This window comes from Cydia strobilella, chromosome 15, assembly GCF_947568885.1.
Source record: "Cydia strobilella chromosome 15, ilCydStro3.1, whole genome shotgun sequence".
NCBI lineage: Eukaryota > Metazoa > Arthropoda > Insecta > Lepidoptera > Tortricidae > Cydia > Cydia strobilella.
The window spans coordinates 10,797,229-10,811,116 of record NC_086055.1 but is presented as its reverse complement, the minus strand read 5'-3'; the positions used below and the strand labels follow the sequence as shown (position 1 = coordinate 10,811,116).

The 13,888-nt window shown below is 36.8% G+C and overlaps 3 protein-coding genes across 7 annotated transcripts in view; 2 read left to right on the top strand and 1 right to left on the bottom strand.

Moving 5' to 3' along the window:
- Positions 1 to 669: 669 nt before the first annotated feature.
- LOC134748040 (protein crooked neck) lies at positions 670 to 3,483 on the top strand. The gene is made up of 5 exons (XM_063682769.1): positions 670 to 824; positions 898 to 1,083; positions 1,168 to 1,283; positions 1,554 to 1,710; positions 1,799 to 3,483. Exons 1-5 carry the CDS (start codon positions 786 to 788, stop codon positions 3,431 to 3,433), a joined length of 2,133 nt encoding a protein of 710 aa, XP_063538839.1. The 5' UTR covers positions 670 to 785; the 3' UTR covers positions 3,434 to 3,483.
- Positions 3,484 to 5,420, bottom strand: LOC134748042 (N-alpha-acetyltransferase 20). The gene is made up of 5 exons (XM_063682770.1): positions 5,267 to 5,420; positions 5,075 to 5,190; positions 4,788 to 4,917; positions 4,311 to 4,447; positions 3,484 to 3,613 (listed from the first exon to the last, which is right to left on the bottom strand). The coding sequence occupies exons 1-5, from the start codon at positions 5,317 to 5,319 to the stop codon at positions 3,528 to 3,530; spliced, it is 522 nt and encodes a 173-aa protein (XP_063538840.1). The 5' UTR covers positions 5,320 to 5,420; the 3' UTR covers positions 3,484 to 3,527.
- A 1,016-nt stretch (positions 5,421 to 6,436) lies between these two features.
- The window catches only part of LOC134748035 (mucin-2), a 30,890-nt gene continuing 23,438 nt past the window's right edge, over positions 6,437 to 13,888 (top strand). For 2 of the 5 annotated variants that reach the window (XM_063682760.1, XM_063682758.1), the window contains exons 1-5: positions 6,437 to 11,819; positions 11,915 to 12,410; positions 12,762 to 12,865; positions 13,555 to 13,659; positions 13,741 to 13,816. In XM_063682760.1, the coding sequence (XP_063538830.1) occupies positions 6,958 to 11,819; positions 11,915 to 12,410; positions 12,762 to 12,865; positions 13,555 to 13,659; positions 13,741 to 13,816 (5,643 nt within the window). In that variant the 5' untranslated portion in view covers positions 6,437 to 6,957. The remainder of the gene's footprint in view (positions 11,820 to 11,914; positions 12,411 to 12,761; positions 12,866 to 13,554; positions 13,660 to 13,740; positions 13,817 to 13,888) is intronic. The other 3 variants (XM_063682763.1, XM_063682762.1, XM_063682759.1) reach the window with 2 other exon arrangements.

Here is a 13,888-nt window from a genome sequence, read left to right as displayed (position 1 = left end):
AAAATGTCAATGTCATAAGCCGCCTACTACAGATTTCTTGAAATTGCCGCGTTTTTCAGGTTCAACTTTCATTAGCCAGACTATTATCAATTTGCCAATTTCGTGATTATTCTTTTACACGGCACATAAACTTATGCATAATTTATCGATATAAAAAGTCGACACAGTTACATCCCTAGCAAATTATCAAACTTATGACACCGTACGTAAATGAGAAATAACAAGCATATATGCATCTCTTTTCGGCACATTATCTAATTCGTAAGGAAGTAAAGCACGGGTATACATATTTGCGAAGCATTTTTGCCCGGCTTCTATGCTTTAGTTATTATTCTGAGGTCTTACACTAGTACTAGCACCCAAAAGAAAAGGATGAGTATAGTATTTTTTTGTTCTAATTTACTGCCAATTTGGTTTGACCAACTATAGTATAGACGGGTGTACCGGACCGCTACCTTGGTCCGGTCTTTTTATCTCTCTCGCTTTCACTCATAGCTGCGTCCTTAACTGACATACGGCGAACCACTTTCCACTCGATCAAACAGGTCTCGGAGCTCGGACCATACCATTGTTGCGATCCGGTACGCCCGTCTGTTGACTTTTAAAGTAAAAAGTTCTAGTCTATGGTCATCCTTCTGTCAATAGTGTCAATGTCATAATGTTGTACGCCAACGCCATCGAGCCGATATTAGAGAGCGTCGTGTGTTGAAACGGCACACTTATTTATTTTAATGTGTTAATTTATATATAATTTAATATATAATATATTAAATTATACCATCGTCATGGAGGGAAAGGCTACTAAAATGCCCAAAGTGGCAAAGGTAAATAACAGCAAACCAGAGCGTATACATATTTTTTTATTTACTTTTTTCTGACTATTTCCCTTTTTTACAGGTTAAAAACAAAGCGCCAGCAGAGATTCAAATCACTGCAGAGCAACTTCTCCGCGAAGCAAAGGAAAGAGATTTGGAAATATTGCCACCTCCACCTAAACAGAAAATCTCTGATCCAGAGGAGTTGAGGGATTATCAGCACCGTAAAAGAAAGGCATTTGAAGACAACATAAGGAAGAATAGACTTGTAAGTTCAATTGCCTGAAACTTGTAGATGTAGATCCTAAATAAATCATACATAAGTACAACAATACATAAACTTTGTTTTTAGGTTATAGGAAACTGGCTCAAATATGCTCAATGGGAGGAATCACAAAAACAAGTGCAAAGGGCTCGCTCCATATACGAACGAGCCCTGGATGTGGATCACAGAAATGTTACCCTATGGTATGTATTACTTATTTAACGATATTTGCTTCTTTCCTTTTTATAGATATGAATGTAGAAGCTGTAATGCAGGGTATTCCTATAATGTTACACAGCTTAGTAAATATATTTAAAAAAAAACAATTGTCCTTATCCAGTTAATAGTAAGAGACCTAATATCATGTCTACCTAATATTGGCTACATATTTTTCAGTTTTTGTTTTAGCCAATATTTTGGAGACAACTAACATATTTCAATTACAATATTTAAACTCTGTCTGTATATTTCAGGTTGAAATACACAGAAATGGAAATGAGAAACAGACAAGTGAATCATGCTCGTAACTTGTGGGACAGAGCAGTCACCATACTACCCAGGGTCTCCCAGTTTTGGTACAAATACACTTACATGGAAGAGATGCTGGAAAATGTGGCAGGAGCCCGGCAAGTATGTAATAGATAAACAAACTCATAAAAATGCATATTTTTTTATGTAAATGGTTGGCTTGAAATAATGACTGTAATCGTTTTTCTAGGTATTTGAAAGGTGGATGGAGTGGCAACCAGATGAACAAGCTTGGCAAACCTACATCAACTTTGAACTAAGGTACAAAGAACTTGAAAGAGCTAGACAAATATATGAAAGATTTGTCATGGTACATCCTGATGTAAAAAACTGGACTAAGTATGCTAAATTTGAAGAAAACCATGGCTTTATCAATGGCTCTAGAAAAGTATTTGAAAGAGCTGTTGAATTCTTTGGTGATGAAGATTTGGATGAGAGGTTATTCATAGCATTTGCAAAGTTTGAGGAAAATCAGAAAGAACATGACAGAGCCAGGGTCATTTACAAATATGCTCTGGATCACATCCCAAAAGATAGAAACAAGGAATTATACAAAGCATATACCATACATGAGAAGAAATATGGAGATAGATCTGGCATTGAAGATGTGATAGTAAACAAGAGAAAGTACATGTATGAACAAGAAGTTATTGAAAATCCTACTAATTATGATGCTTGGTTTGATTACATCAGACTGGTTGAAAATGAAGGAAATGTTGATGACATAAGAGACACATATGAAAGAGCTATAGCAAATGTACCTCCCTCCAAGGATAAACAATTTTGGAGACGCTACATTTACCTTTGGATAAATTATGCTTTGTATGAAGAATTGGAGGCAGAAGATGTTGAACGCACCAGGCAGGTCTATAGAACTTGCTTGGAGTTGATACCACATAAAATATTCACATTTTCCAAAATTTGGCTTATGTATGCTCAGTTTGAGGTGAGATGTAAAGACTTGAAACAAGCAAGAAAGACATTAGGTATGGCTTTGGGAATGTGCCCAAGGGATAAGTTGTACAGGGGTTACATTGATTTAGAGATACAGCTGAGGGAGTTTGACAGATGTAGGATATTATATCAGAAATTCTTAGAATATGGTCCTGAAAATTGTATTACCTGGATAAAGTTTGCAGAATTGGAAACACTTTTGGGAGACATAGATAGAGCTAGGGCTATTTATGAAATTGCAGTTGGGCAGCAAAGGCTAGATATGCCTGAATTGCTTTGGAAGAGTTTTATTGACTTTGAAGTTGCCCAAGGCGAGACTGAAAGAGCTAGACAACTTTATGAGAGATTGCTGGAAAGAACAGTGCATGTTAAAGTGTGGCTTTCTTATGCTAAGTTTGAGCTGAATGCAGAAAACGCTGATAACATCAATGTGGAATTAGCCAGGCGTGTGTATGAGCGGGCCAATGACAGCCTACGAAGTCTTGGAGAAAAGGAAGCAAGAGTGCTCCTCCTAGAAGCTTGGAAAGATTTTGAGACCGAGATTGGTGAAGACACTAAACTAGAAAAAGTGTTGGCTAAAATGCCCAGGAGAGTTAAGAAGAGGCAGAAGATTGTTAGTGATGATGGTGTAGAGGAAGGGTGGGAAGAAGTTTTTGATTACATATTCCCTGAAGATGAAATGGTTAGGCCCAATCTTAAGCTCCTTGCTGCTGCTAAACAATGGCGTAAACAAAAGGAAGTGCCAGAAACGGCTGCTGTTCCTGAGACACAGGAGACTCAGGAGCAACCAGAACAAGAGCAAGACCAGCCACAAACAAATGTTGACAATGATTCTGATGACAGCAGCAGCAGCAGTGATAGTGATTCCTAATCATGATTGCGATAAATATTATAAGCTTGATTACAAAAATAAATCAAAATTAAAAAAATGATGTCAATTTTATTGGTATATTTTTTTCATTCAATCAATCCACATCTTCAGGTCTAACAGGATGAGCTAAAGGTATAACAGAAGTCTTATTCACATCTCTTGAACAGGCTTTTCTCATGTCTGGAATAAAAATTAAAATATTTAAAACAAAATATACTAATTGTAATTAACATAAAATATGTTTTCCACAGACATATAGATAGTTTTTCGTTCAGTAATATACCAATGTTCTTTTTGGTTTTGTCTAGTTTTTTTTATTTATTAAATTATTCTGAAATAGAAAAAAATAACAATATATGTCTATCATAATCTATAATAATAATATAGCCTCTTTATTTCTTAATGAATAAACATAATTTACAGTTTCATTTCTTAATAAATAAAATTAAAATTTCATTTCATGCATTTCTATATGTTACATAATTCACATTCCGAATATACATTTCCATTTCATAGTTTAGTTTAATATATATATATTTTTTTTTTTTTCATTTTACTTTTTCACATTTAGTACATTTTTCTTTACACAGAAAAATATATATAAATTATAAAATTGCACATTATTTATTATTCTATGTTTATTTAAGGACCTCTCTACGAGTAAAGGCCTCCTCCATATCGTTCCAAGTATCTCTATCCATTGCCTTAGAAATCCAGTCCTTTCCAGCAGCTCTAACTATCTCGTCTGCCCACCTCTCTTTCGGTTTTCCACGAGTTCGGTTACCGAGTGGTCCTGGCCACGTAGTTACTTTATTTGCCCATTTGTCTTGCTCTATTATAATCTATTATACATATAATTTAATAAATAATAACTTACCATAGGCATCTTCATCTGGGTCCCCAGAATAGTATTCTAATACAGTCCTATAAACAATGTAGCCCAAGTTCTTATACATGTTGATGGCTACTTTGTTGCTCACTCTCACAAATAAGTCCACAAAATATGCCTTTTTCCTGAAAAATATGTTGAAAGTACAAAATAACGCAGAAAATTATGCACATAAATTGAATATAAACAACTGAAAAGCACTTGCATAAAGCAGACGTATTTAAATTAACATGAACATTTGTATTTATAAAGTGGGACAAAGCATGTTGCTGATTTGCATTTGTAGCCACTAGACGAAGCCTGCATTGCGGATTTATTACATGTAACTAAGATAATTTTTTAAGATTTACTCAATTTTTATGTAGTGTGCACATTTCTATTGTATTTTATAGTGTTAAAGAAACTACGTTCTGTTTTTATTACACAAGTATTAAACAAATGAACCTAGGTGCTTTAAAAACTTACTTTTCTGACACATCTTCTAAAATACTCATCAAAGTAGCTGCTAGCCCAAGCCTTCTGTAATCAGGGCTGACAGTCAATGCAGTAACATGTCCATGCCAGTTGTCACCAAGGCCCTCTGCTTTTCCCATAACTGCAATAGCACATGACTATTAAAAAAAAGCTAGCTTTCCTATCAGAAACATGGGAAATAAATAATCCAAACAAATGCGCCTCAACACATGAATCTGTTAGTAAACAGAGTAGCTGCTGCAAGTGCAGTGACAATGATTATTTTACTAAATACGTACTGTATCCCATTATTTCCCCACTGGGCGATTCTGCGACTTGGAAATACTCTGGCCAATGAGCCAAGTATTGAGTATAGAATGATAAACCATAGGTTTCGGTCAAAGGGTCCAAGTTCCTGTGAATTGATTTTTATGAATTAAAAGTTGGTATATGACAGTAAACATTAAATACAAATTTATTATTGAACTTACACGTTATTAAATTTCAACATATCTTCACATGTAAATGGTCTGATTGTAGTCATGATGAAAATAATTATTGTGTTTAGTAATAATTAAAAATATTATAACCTTACTGCGATTTTTTTTATAGATCGGTCCATACCTATTAGTCTGCGCATACCAAGTCCATACAGCCCACTTTGTTTTTTTTATTTTATTTTGATATGTGAAACCTCAGAATAATAACTAAAGCATAGAAGCCGGGCAAAAATAAGAGCTTGGTAAAAGGTATCGTATTCACAACACGCTATTACTTTTTGTCTATGAGTGAGTGAGACAACAATCGCAAGTTCTTTCGTGTTTTTCAGTATTGTCATAAGATGTACTGAGGAAAATGTCAAATGGTGGTTTTTGGTTGTCTTTTAATCCAGCCAAATAAAATATACGTTCGTTATTTGATAGGTAGGTGTCAACTGTAACAACTTGACATAGTCGTATTATTTGAGTTGAAATATTTCGCGGAATTTCAGCGATTATCTTGCTTTATTGTAATTATATTGTTGCTATTCCTGAAAGATTGTTGGAAAACGTGCTGAGTTTTTATTTGTAATGGTTTGAAGTTACATATGTGATAATGTCTTGTGTGATCGAGAGCTGTAAATCGCATACAGGAAGAAAAGAAAATACGCACGAACCGGTAACCTTTAATCGGTAAGTTTTGTTCAATTTTGAGGAAATTAATTTATAGGACCTGACACTAAACATTGAAATCGATATGTTGTTTATTTAATTAATAATTGCATTAAAGTCTGTATAGATTTTAGCATATATTTTTGAAATTTTCTGCTAACTATGAAAGGTTATATTTTTGGCATAGTGATGTATCGACCTCAGATCAATAACCTATCGACATTTACAGCTTTCTTATAGTTTGGCCCAGGACTTGGTGAAACCATTCAGAAACAGATAATGTCTTCCTAGAATTTACAGCCAAACAACATTGTACCAACATAATAATAAGAGTATTTTTGAGATAAATTGTATTTTAAATTAAATGTATTAAAGTATAAATCCTAAAGGACAAGAATTTACTCGTATCGTATAGTTAAGTTAAATATAAATCCAACAAAACAATAATTTTCATTCAATTTTGCTTCCGTTTCTTTCTAAATTGTTGCCATTTAAAATAAAATACTACAAAGTCCCACTATCCATCCAATACGAAAAAGAAATTGAAGAAATATTATCTGACTCGTTTTAACACATGTCGAAAGCCATTTTATTACTCTTTTTACAAGCTAAGAGCACTAGTGGAGCGATCTATGGGCTTCGTCGGCAGTTTACCAACACGACAATGGCCGAACTGTCTGCTTTAAGATATTTTTTATAGGCCAATACGACCAAACCTGCCATGTCTTTGGTTTTAAAAATGGCGTATACAAGCTTTTTGTTTGCCGGTTTACGCTGTTAAATAGTTTCTATGACCTCGCGGCCAATCGAGCGAGATTGAAACGTTGTGAATATGAAAATAATATACATGTGTACGTATATTAATCATCACTGTGGACCCCGTGAAGAAATTTTAGTAGCGTTATGGTGAATTAGAATGGTGCCTGTGGCTTGTCAATCTCGCACGTCGTCAGGTTACCCGTTCGTAACGTAAATATCACCCAGCGAGCGTTTTGTATTTCAGACATGACAGCGTCGCAAAACAGTAGATAATGGAGAGTTCAGAAGACGATGCGGGCGCCGCGACGAACGCTTCCCGCCGTGGATCGGCGCGGGAAAAGGACCTCGGGCTCAACGAGGAGGTCGAAGCGACCGCCAATGCGTCTCGAGAAGCATCGGGGGCCCAAACGCCGTGCGAGTCCGGAACGATGTCGGAGGATAACTTCGACGGCGACAGCGTCCCGTCGCCATCGACGCACGACAACAATGCGAGCACGGAAGCGATTTTGGACATGATTGACGAAATTTGTGACGGACCTGGTGCACCGAAACGAGTTCCATTGTCGACTGAATGTGACGAACCTGCAACTTCGCCACCCACGCCTGCCGCGCCGCCGGCCCCAAGCGAGCCTCCGCCGCTGGAGCCACCCCCCACTGAAAACCTAGCACATCATAGCATTCCTCAACTAGAGGAAAATGCTAGTACATCACAGAACACTGAAGACCTACAAGTTGCCCTGGTGTTATCCCCAGTCTCTAGTGCCAAATGTGAAAGTGCACCTGAGATCTTACCTGAAACCCCAGTAGACAACATATCTGAAAGTTCCGTTTCTGCAGGCACCAATACCAGTAGCACAGAACCCCAGGCTAGTTCATCTGTGCCTGAAGTCTGTGGACCTGCAGAAAATGATGCCCCGGAGGCACAAAATGTGAATGTAGAGGCAGCTAGCACTTACTCAGCTGTAAATATTCCTTCCAGCAGTGTAGAAACTGTACCAAGTGTTTGTGAGATTAGTGAATGTGAATCAAATGACCGGACAGTGAAGCATGTGACTTCCAGTGATAACAGAGACAATGTGACTGTTGAAAGTGTTGAGTCTACATCAAGTGATGTTAGTATAAGTGAAGGGACACAAGAGTCTGCAACAAGGTCGCCTTTGCGCCGCAGACTTATTCGGCCGACTCCGTATGATCGCCGTCCGGACACCACTGTCTCCTCTACTGTTGATTCCCAAGTTAGTGATAATGATGTTGGACAGACAAGCAGTGAGAGTGTAGCAAAGGATGTGTCTAGTTCTTCTGACATCATCCCCCCTGTACATGGTAATGTAAAGGATGTTGAAAGTAGCAATGTAAGTGAAATTAGTGTCTGCAAAGCAGAGACATCAACAACTCCTTGTAAGAAAATCAAGTTAGTAAGACAGAAAGTTACACCATCAACAAGTCAGAGTGTACAATCACAAAGTCAAGCAGTTACACCTGAGATTGAGGCTCCATCAACTTCATCACCTACTGTACCATCAACAGTAACAGCTTCATGTTCTTCAGACTGCATTAGTACGAGTGAAGCTATAGATGAAGTAGATAAAGCAGAGCCCAGTCCAGCTTGTCAATCAGAATCCGTTATTGCGGAATCCATTGCGGAACCTATCAATAAATTAACAAATGAAAACCCTGTTGTAAGTAAAGAGATTGAACAACCGAGCCACTCCTCAGGGGCATCAACACTACAGGTCTCTGAAAATGAGGATGTTCATAAGAAAGTTCCTCCTATTAAACTTAATTTGGCTGTGTCAAATGTACCAGAACCAGTCATTAATGATACAAACAAAGAAATTGAAAAACATCCCATTCCTGAGCCTACTCAGGATTCACCAGAGACATCAAAGCACATCCCTAAACTAACTATAAAATTAAGTGGAAAGCAACCAGAGGATATAAAGTCTCCCATCCCTAAATTGACTATAAAACCCATAAAGCCCCCTGCTGAAGATGAGCTAAAAACAGAAAGCTCCAAAAATAGCGAGCCAATACCTAACATTACAAAAATTAATATTAAACCTATTCTTAGACCACCAGAGAAGATAAATGATATTCACCGAAAATCAAGTAGTAGTGAAATATCAGAATCTGAATGTTCAGAAAATGATGAAACAAGCACATCAGATCAGGCATCCACCTCAGATCAAGGACCTACTGACATCATACCAAAAGTTACCATAAAGCTTGGTAAACCGGGAACTGATGGGGAGGGCAAGTTTTATACAGACCAAACTGTACCTAAGCTCACAATAAAAGGTCTACAGCAGCCTGACCAGGAAGCCTCGGATTCGAAACTAAAGTTAGTTGTTAGCCCATCAGAAGAAAGAGTGGACAAGATACCAAAATTGACAATAAAAACTGTGGCTAAGTCTGACAGCCAACTAAGCCCGAAGCTGACAATAAAACCTATAAAACATGTAGAAAATTCTGGCAAAGACAGTACAGCTGATCATTCTGATACTAAAATGTCTAAGAGTAAGTCAGCAGATTGTGCTGATACTAGTGGAGAAATTAAAGAGGCGTCACACATCCCCAAAATCACAATTAAACCAGTTCTTAAAAGTGACATTGAGTCATCTCCTAAAAAGTCTGTATCAAAATGTGACAATCTTGAACAAATTCCTGTAGTAACAAAATTAAACATCAAACCCATTTTGAAACCTACAGATGGAGAAGTCTCTGAAGAAATGAAAGATGAAGTTCCTGTAGTTTCAAAATTAAATATTAAACCTATACTAAAACCTAAAGATAGTGAAGTAGACTCTAGTATAGAAGATATCCCTAAAGTAACAAAATTAAATATAAAACCATTAAAACACCCTGAAGAAAAATCTTTGGAACAAAAAGACTGTGATGAATGGAATGCAGACAGTGATGAAAATAGTATACCTGTTGTTACTAAACTTAATATTAAGCCTATAGTTAAGCCACTAGAAGAAGAAAATATGAAAGATACTGAAAACCAATCCTCTGAAACAGGAAATTCAAGTGACGACAATACTGATATACCTGTTGTTACTAAATTAAACATAAAACCAATATTAAAACCTGCAGGTGATGAAGATATTGCCAAACCTAATACTTCAACAGAAAGTAACATACCTGTTGTTACTAAACTGAACATCAAGCCTATTATAAAACCAGAAGAAAATGCACAGCCTTCATCCCCTAAGAAGGAAATTCCAGTAATTACCAAACTGAACATCAAGCCTGTTGTTAAACCAGATCAAATTGAACAATCCAAAAGCAGAGACACTGAAGATGCAAATGTGAAGAATCCTCCATTAGTGATGAAAATTAATATGAAAGCTGTTACGGATGCATCAAGTGATGAAAGTTTGAAAGCTGACATAAAAATCAATAATCTGGATGATAAAATTGAACATGTTTATAACAATATTAATGATAGCATACCTATTGTGTCCAAAATCAACATTAAACCACTTGTCAAACCCATAGAAAATGAACATGTTAATAATGATTTGAGTAATTGTCATAATGAGGACTCCAGTATAATTCAAGCTACAGAAAATTGTCTGGAAGTCCCAAAGACCGAAAAGGTTAATTCATTGCATAAAAAAGAAACAATACCTGTCACTGCTGGAGATCGTAAAACAACAAAGGAAAATTGTCTTCCTAAGGAATCAAAGACCAGGGAAACTCCTCATAGTAATGATTTTGATGGAACCAGTACAGTTGCAGTATCTAATAAGAAAGAACATGTAAATACTAATGTAGAACCAGAAAATAAGGAGCCTAGTAAAACCACACCATCTGTCAAGCAGACAACTTTATCAAATTGTACATTATTAAAGAAGTTGTTAGAACACAAAAAGAAAGATATAGAAACAAGAGTAAAAGAACCAGAAGAATGTGATCCAACTGTGCCTGAAGAAACTAAATTAGCTCCAGCGGGCTCAACAAGCGTTTCAAATTGTGACCAAATTGATAAAGTAAACTCAAAGACAACTCATGATAAAAAAAGAAGTAATGCACCCAGCCAGGATGTACAAAATGAAACAACTTCCCTTACACCAAATGCTCAGTCTCTTAATCGTTGTAGAGCAGAAACTGACAATGTAACAAAACCATTAGAAATTAATATTTCAGAAAAGATCACAACTACAAGCTCAGGTCAAGATTCTCCACGAATTATCTTGAAAATTAATAAGACTGATCATGGTCCTTCTGCCAAAATTATAACGGAAGACATTAAAAGACCTGACACCATGCAAGATAGTTGCTCACCTGAAAATACTCAAGAAATGGTTAATGACAAGCAAAGAAAAGGTATTGTAAATAGCAAACGAAAAGGACTAGCGGATGCATCACCAACAGTAGCCTTGGGAAAAAGGTTACGTAGTTCAAGGGTTGTTCAGGAATCAGATAAGTCTCCTCCCATCAAGCGTAATGCTGGAAAGAGGCCTCCTTCTGTAGAAACCAGCCCTCCGCAGAAAAAGGAACCGGAACTCTCAGTATTAGAAACAAAGCGGTTAAAGCTTGGACAGTTACTATCCAATAAGGCTCTGACAATACGCCCTGTAAATCCTAAATCTGAAAATGCAACCTCTGAAGCTAAAACTGGATTGGATTGTAAACAAACCACTAAAGCAGTCAATCATTCTATGTTAAACAATGAAAACTGTTCTAAAAATGGTAATTCTAAGCTTCATAATATTCTGTCGAATTTACAAGCCAAGCAAATTCAGGTCATGCCTCTAAATTCTATTAACTGTGTAGAAAAAACTCAGTCTATAGAGATAGACTCTAGCACATCAACTGGCAGCTCTGATGTAACTGAAGTTATAGCAATTGAACGATCACATCCGGAAGTACAGGAAATGATTATTAATGAAAATTCTGAATCCCATGACTTCAACATTGCCAATAATGAATTATCTCAAGATCCTTTAGAAGTAGATCACTTGAAAACAAATGAAGTATCAAGTGTTGTAAGCGTTCCGTTTACCCCGCAACCGAAGAAGCGTGGCAGACCGCGCAAATTACCCGTGTCAGAGGGTGCAAAACCTGTTATCACTTTACCAACCCCTGCTCTAGAAGAACGACCACAGCGATCTTTAAGATTAACTAGGTATGTATAATTATAATTAATTATCTAATCAGTCAGTATATAAAAAATCTTATTGTTTCTTGAATAGACTAATTCCATATAAAAATCACTTTCAGGGATCGGCCAGCTATATTAGTAAAACCTCGGGGAAGGGGAAGGGGTCGTGGCGTGAAGCGCGCTCTGGCGTCGCCGCCCAAAGAACCTGAACCGATTGTCGAGACCGCTACTAATTTTTTTAACAAAGAGGACAAAACTCCTGAAGAGATTGACCCGACTAGCTCACGGGTGAAACTGCCGCGAATGACCGAGGCACTTGATAAAATGCCTTCCGTTTGCACGACGCCCCTGAGCAGTCGAAAGAGTAGAGATTCCTGCAGCAGTACGGATATGAAAATATTCCCAGAAACTCAGGAGTTAAAAGTTGTATTAGAGACAACACTGCCTAAATTGGAAGACACGTTTATGAAGTCTCCAGAGACGCCAGGGAGTGAGGGTCGGGGCCGAGGAGGGCGCGGGCGAGGCAGCCGCGGCGGACGAGGCCGCGGCGCTGCCAAGACCCCTCGCGGCCGCGGCCGGGGCCGGGGTGGTGGTCGCGGTGCTATGTACATGAAGGTGGGTACTTACATAGTGCTCATGTTTAGTGATAGTCATTGGTGGAGTATACTAGCTTCAATCCGAAACTAACATGGTTTACTATTTATGATTTAAATTATTAAAAAATAGGAAAGCCGTTTCTAAGAGCTTCTAGTTTAAAGGGCGCCTCGCCAATGGGAACTATTGCCAGCCGGGCTAGAGTAGGTGAAATTTATAATGAATAATCTAAAATATCACTGAATTATTTTATTTCGGGTAGTGTTTTGATTCACAAAAGATTTAGCAAATTAAAAAAATATCAAATTAGTACTTCATCAGAAACTTCTTTCTTAAAAAATACGTATAATACAATAGATTACACTATTTTAGGAGACCATGGGTATTTACGGACGTGTATGTGGACCTGCTACCACGACGGTACAATTATTCGAAGAGGAAACTTGCATGATGGATGATAATGCTACACCTGCTAAGTAAGTACACAAGAGGGTCTAAATTTTTGTCAGCTATAATTACTTCGTTTTTTTAGCATTAGAAAAAAGGGAAACAATCTCAACCTGGTTTTTGTATTAAAAAACACTTTTTTAAATACAGTAACTATAGTTTGACAAAGGACTGTCTTATTTCAAACATAGACAGAGAGAATCATACTATCTTTGTCTTACACTAGTACTAGCACCCAAAAGAAAAGGATGAGTATAGTATTTTTTGTTCCTATTTACTGACAAGATTTGCTTGACCTATACTATACCTACTACTTATGAAACCAGAATAAAGTGAATGATTTAAAATAATTATAATTGTTGCATATTTTGCCGTCTTACTTTTCAATAAAAAGATACGTCACGTTCGCTTCTACCTTTTTTTAATGCTAAAAAAAACGATCAGTCAGTACCAACCAGGAAAATTATACTCATCCCTTTCTTTTGGGTGCTAGTACTAATGTAAGACAAAGATAGTATGATTCTCTCTGTCTATGTTTGTAATGAGACAATCCTTTGACAAACTATCTGTATTTTCAACTGGCTGTTTGGAACTGGTTTCCTTTGCCTAATTAAATGTTACAAAAAACAATTCTTTTTTTTTTTATAAAATGTCATTATAATATGGCGGCAATATGTAATGCTTAAGAAATCTATCTACAGTGATTTATTATTTTCAGACCCTCGCATTTGTTAGACGAAGACTCCCAGAGTTCTGTAAAAAGCTCGACAAACGAAAGTAGTACTAAAATGAGGAAATCCAAGTTCGCAGATTTGTTTGACAGGTAAATATAAGTTTTATTATAACAATATGTAGTTTACAATCGCGACTAATTCTAATTACCAACATTATTTTAATTTTTTAGCAATAAAGTTTGGACGGCTGCTGATGTCAAAGAATATATGTGGCCTCCTCCTGAAAACCCAAGTGCTGAACATCAGGTATATTTTACAAGTTTGTTTTTTTACGTTAACGAACTCTTTCTAAATCATTAGCGTCAGGATTATTTTAGG

Bases quoted from the DNA above. Each gene is read 5' to 3' on its own strand.
- LOC134748040 (XM_063682769.1), top strand. From the start codon at position 786: ATGGAGGGAAAGGCTACTAAAATGCCCAAAGTGGCAAAG. The intron at 825-897 runs GTAAATAACAGC...CCTTTTTTACAG, and splicing joins AAATGCCCAAAGTGGCAAAG to GTTAAAAACAAAGCGCCAGC. The intron at 1,284-1,553 runs GTATGTATTACT...TGTATATTTCAG, and splicing joins CACAGAAATGTTACCCTATG to GTTGAAATACACAGAAATGG.
- LOC134748042 (XM_063682770.1), bottom strand. From the start codon at position 5,319: ATGACTACAATCAGACCATTTACATGTGAAGATATGTTGAAATTTAAT. The intron at 4,448-4,787 runs GTAAGTTTTTAA...CATATTTTTCAG, and splicing joins TTAGAAGATGTGTCAGAAAA to GAAAAAGGCATATTTTGTGG. The intron at 3,614-4,310 runs GTAAGTTATTAT...TTTTTATTCCAG, and splicing joins CCCAGATGAAGATGCCTATG to ACATGAGAAAAGCCTGTTCA.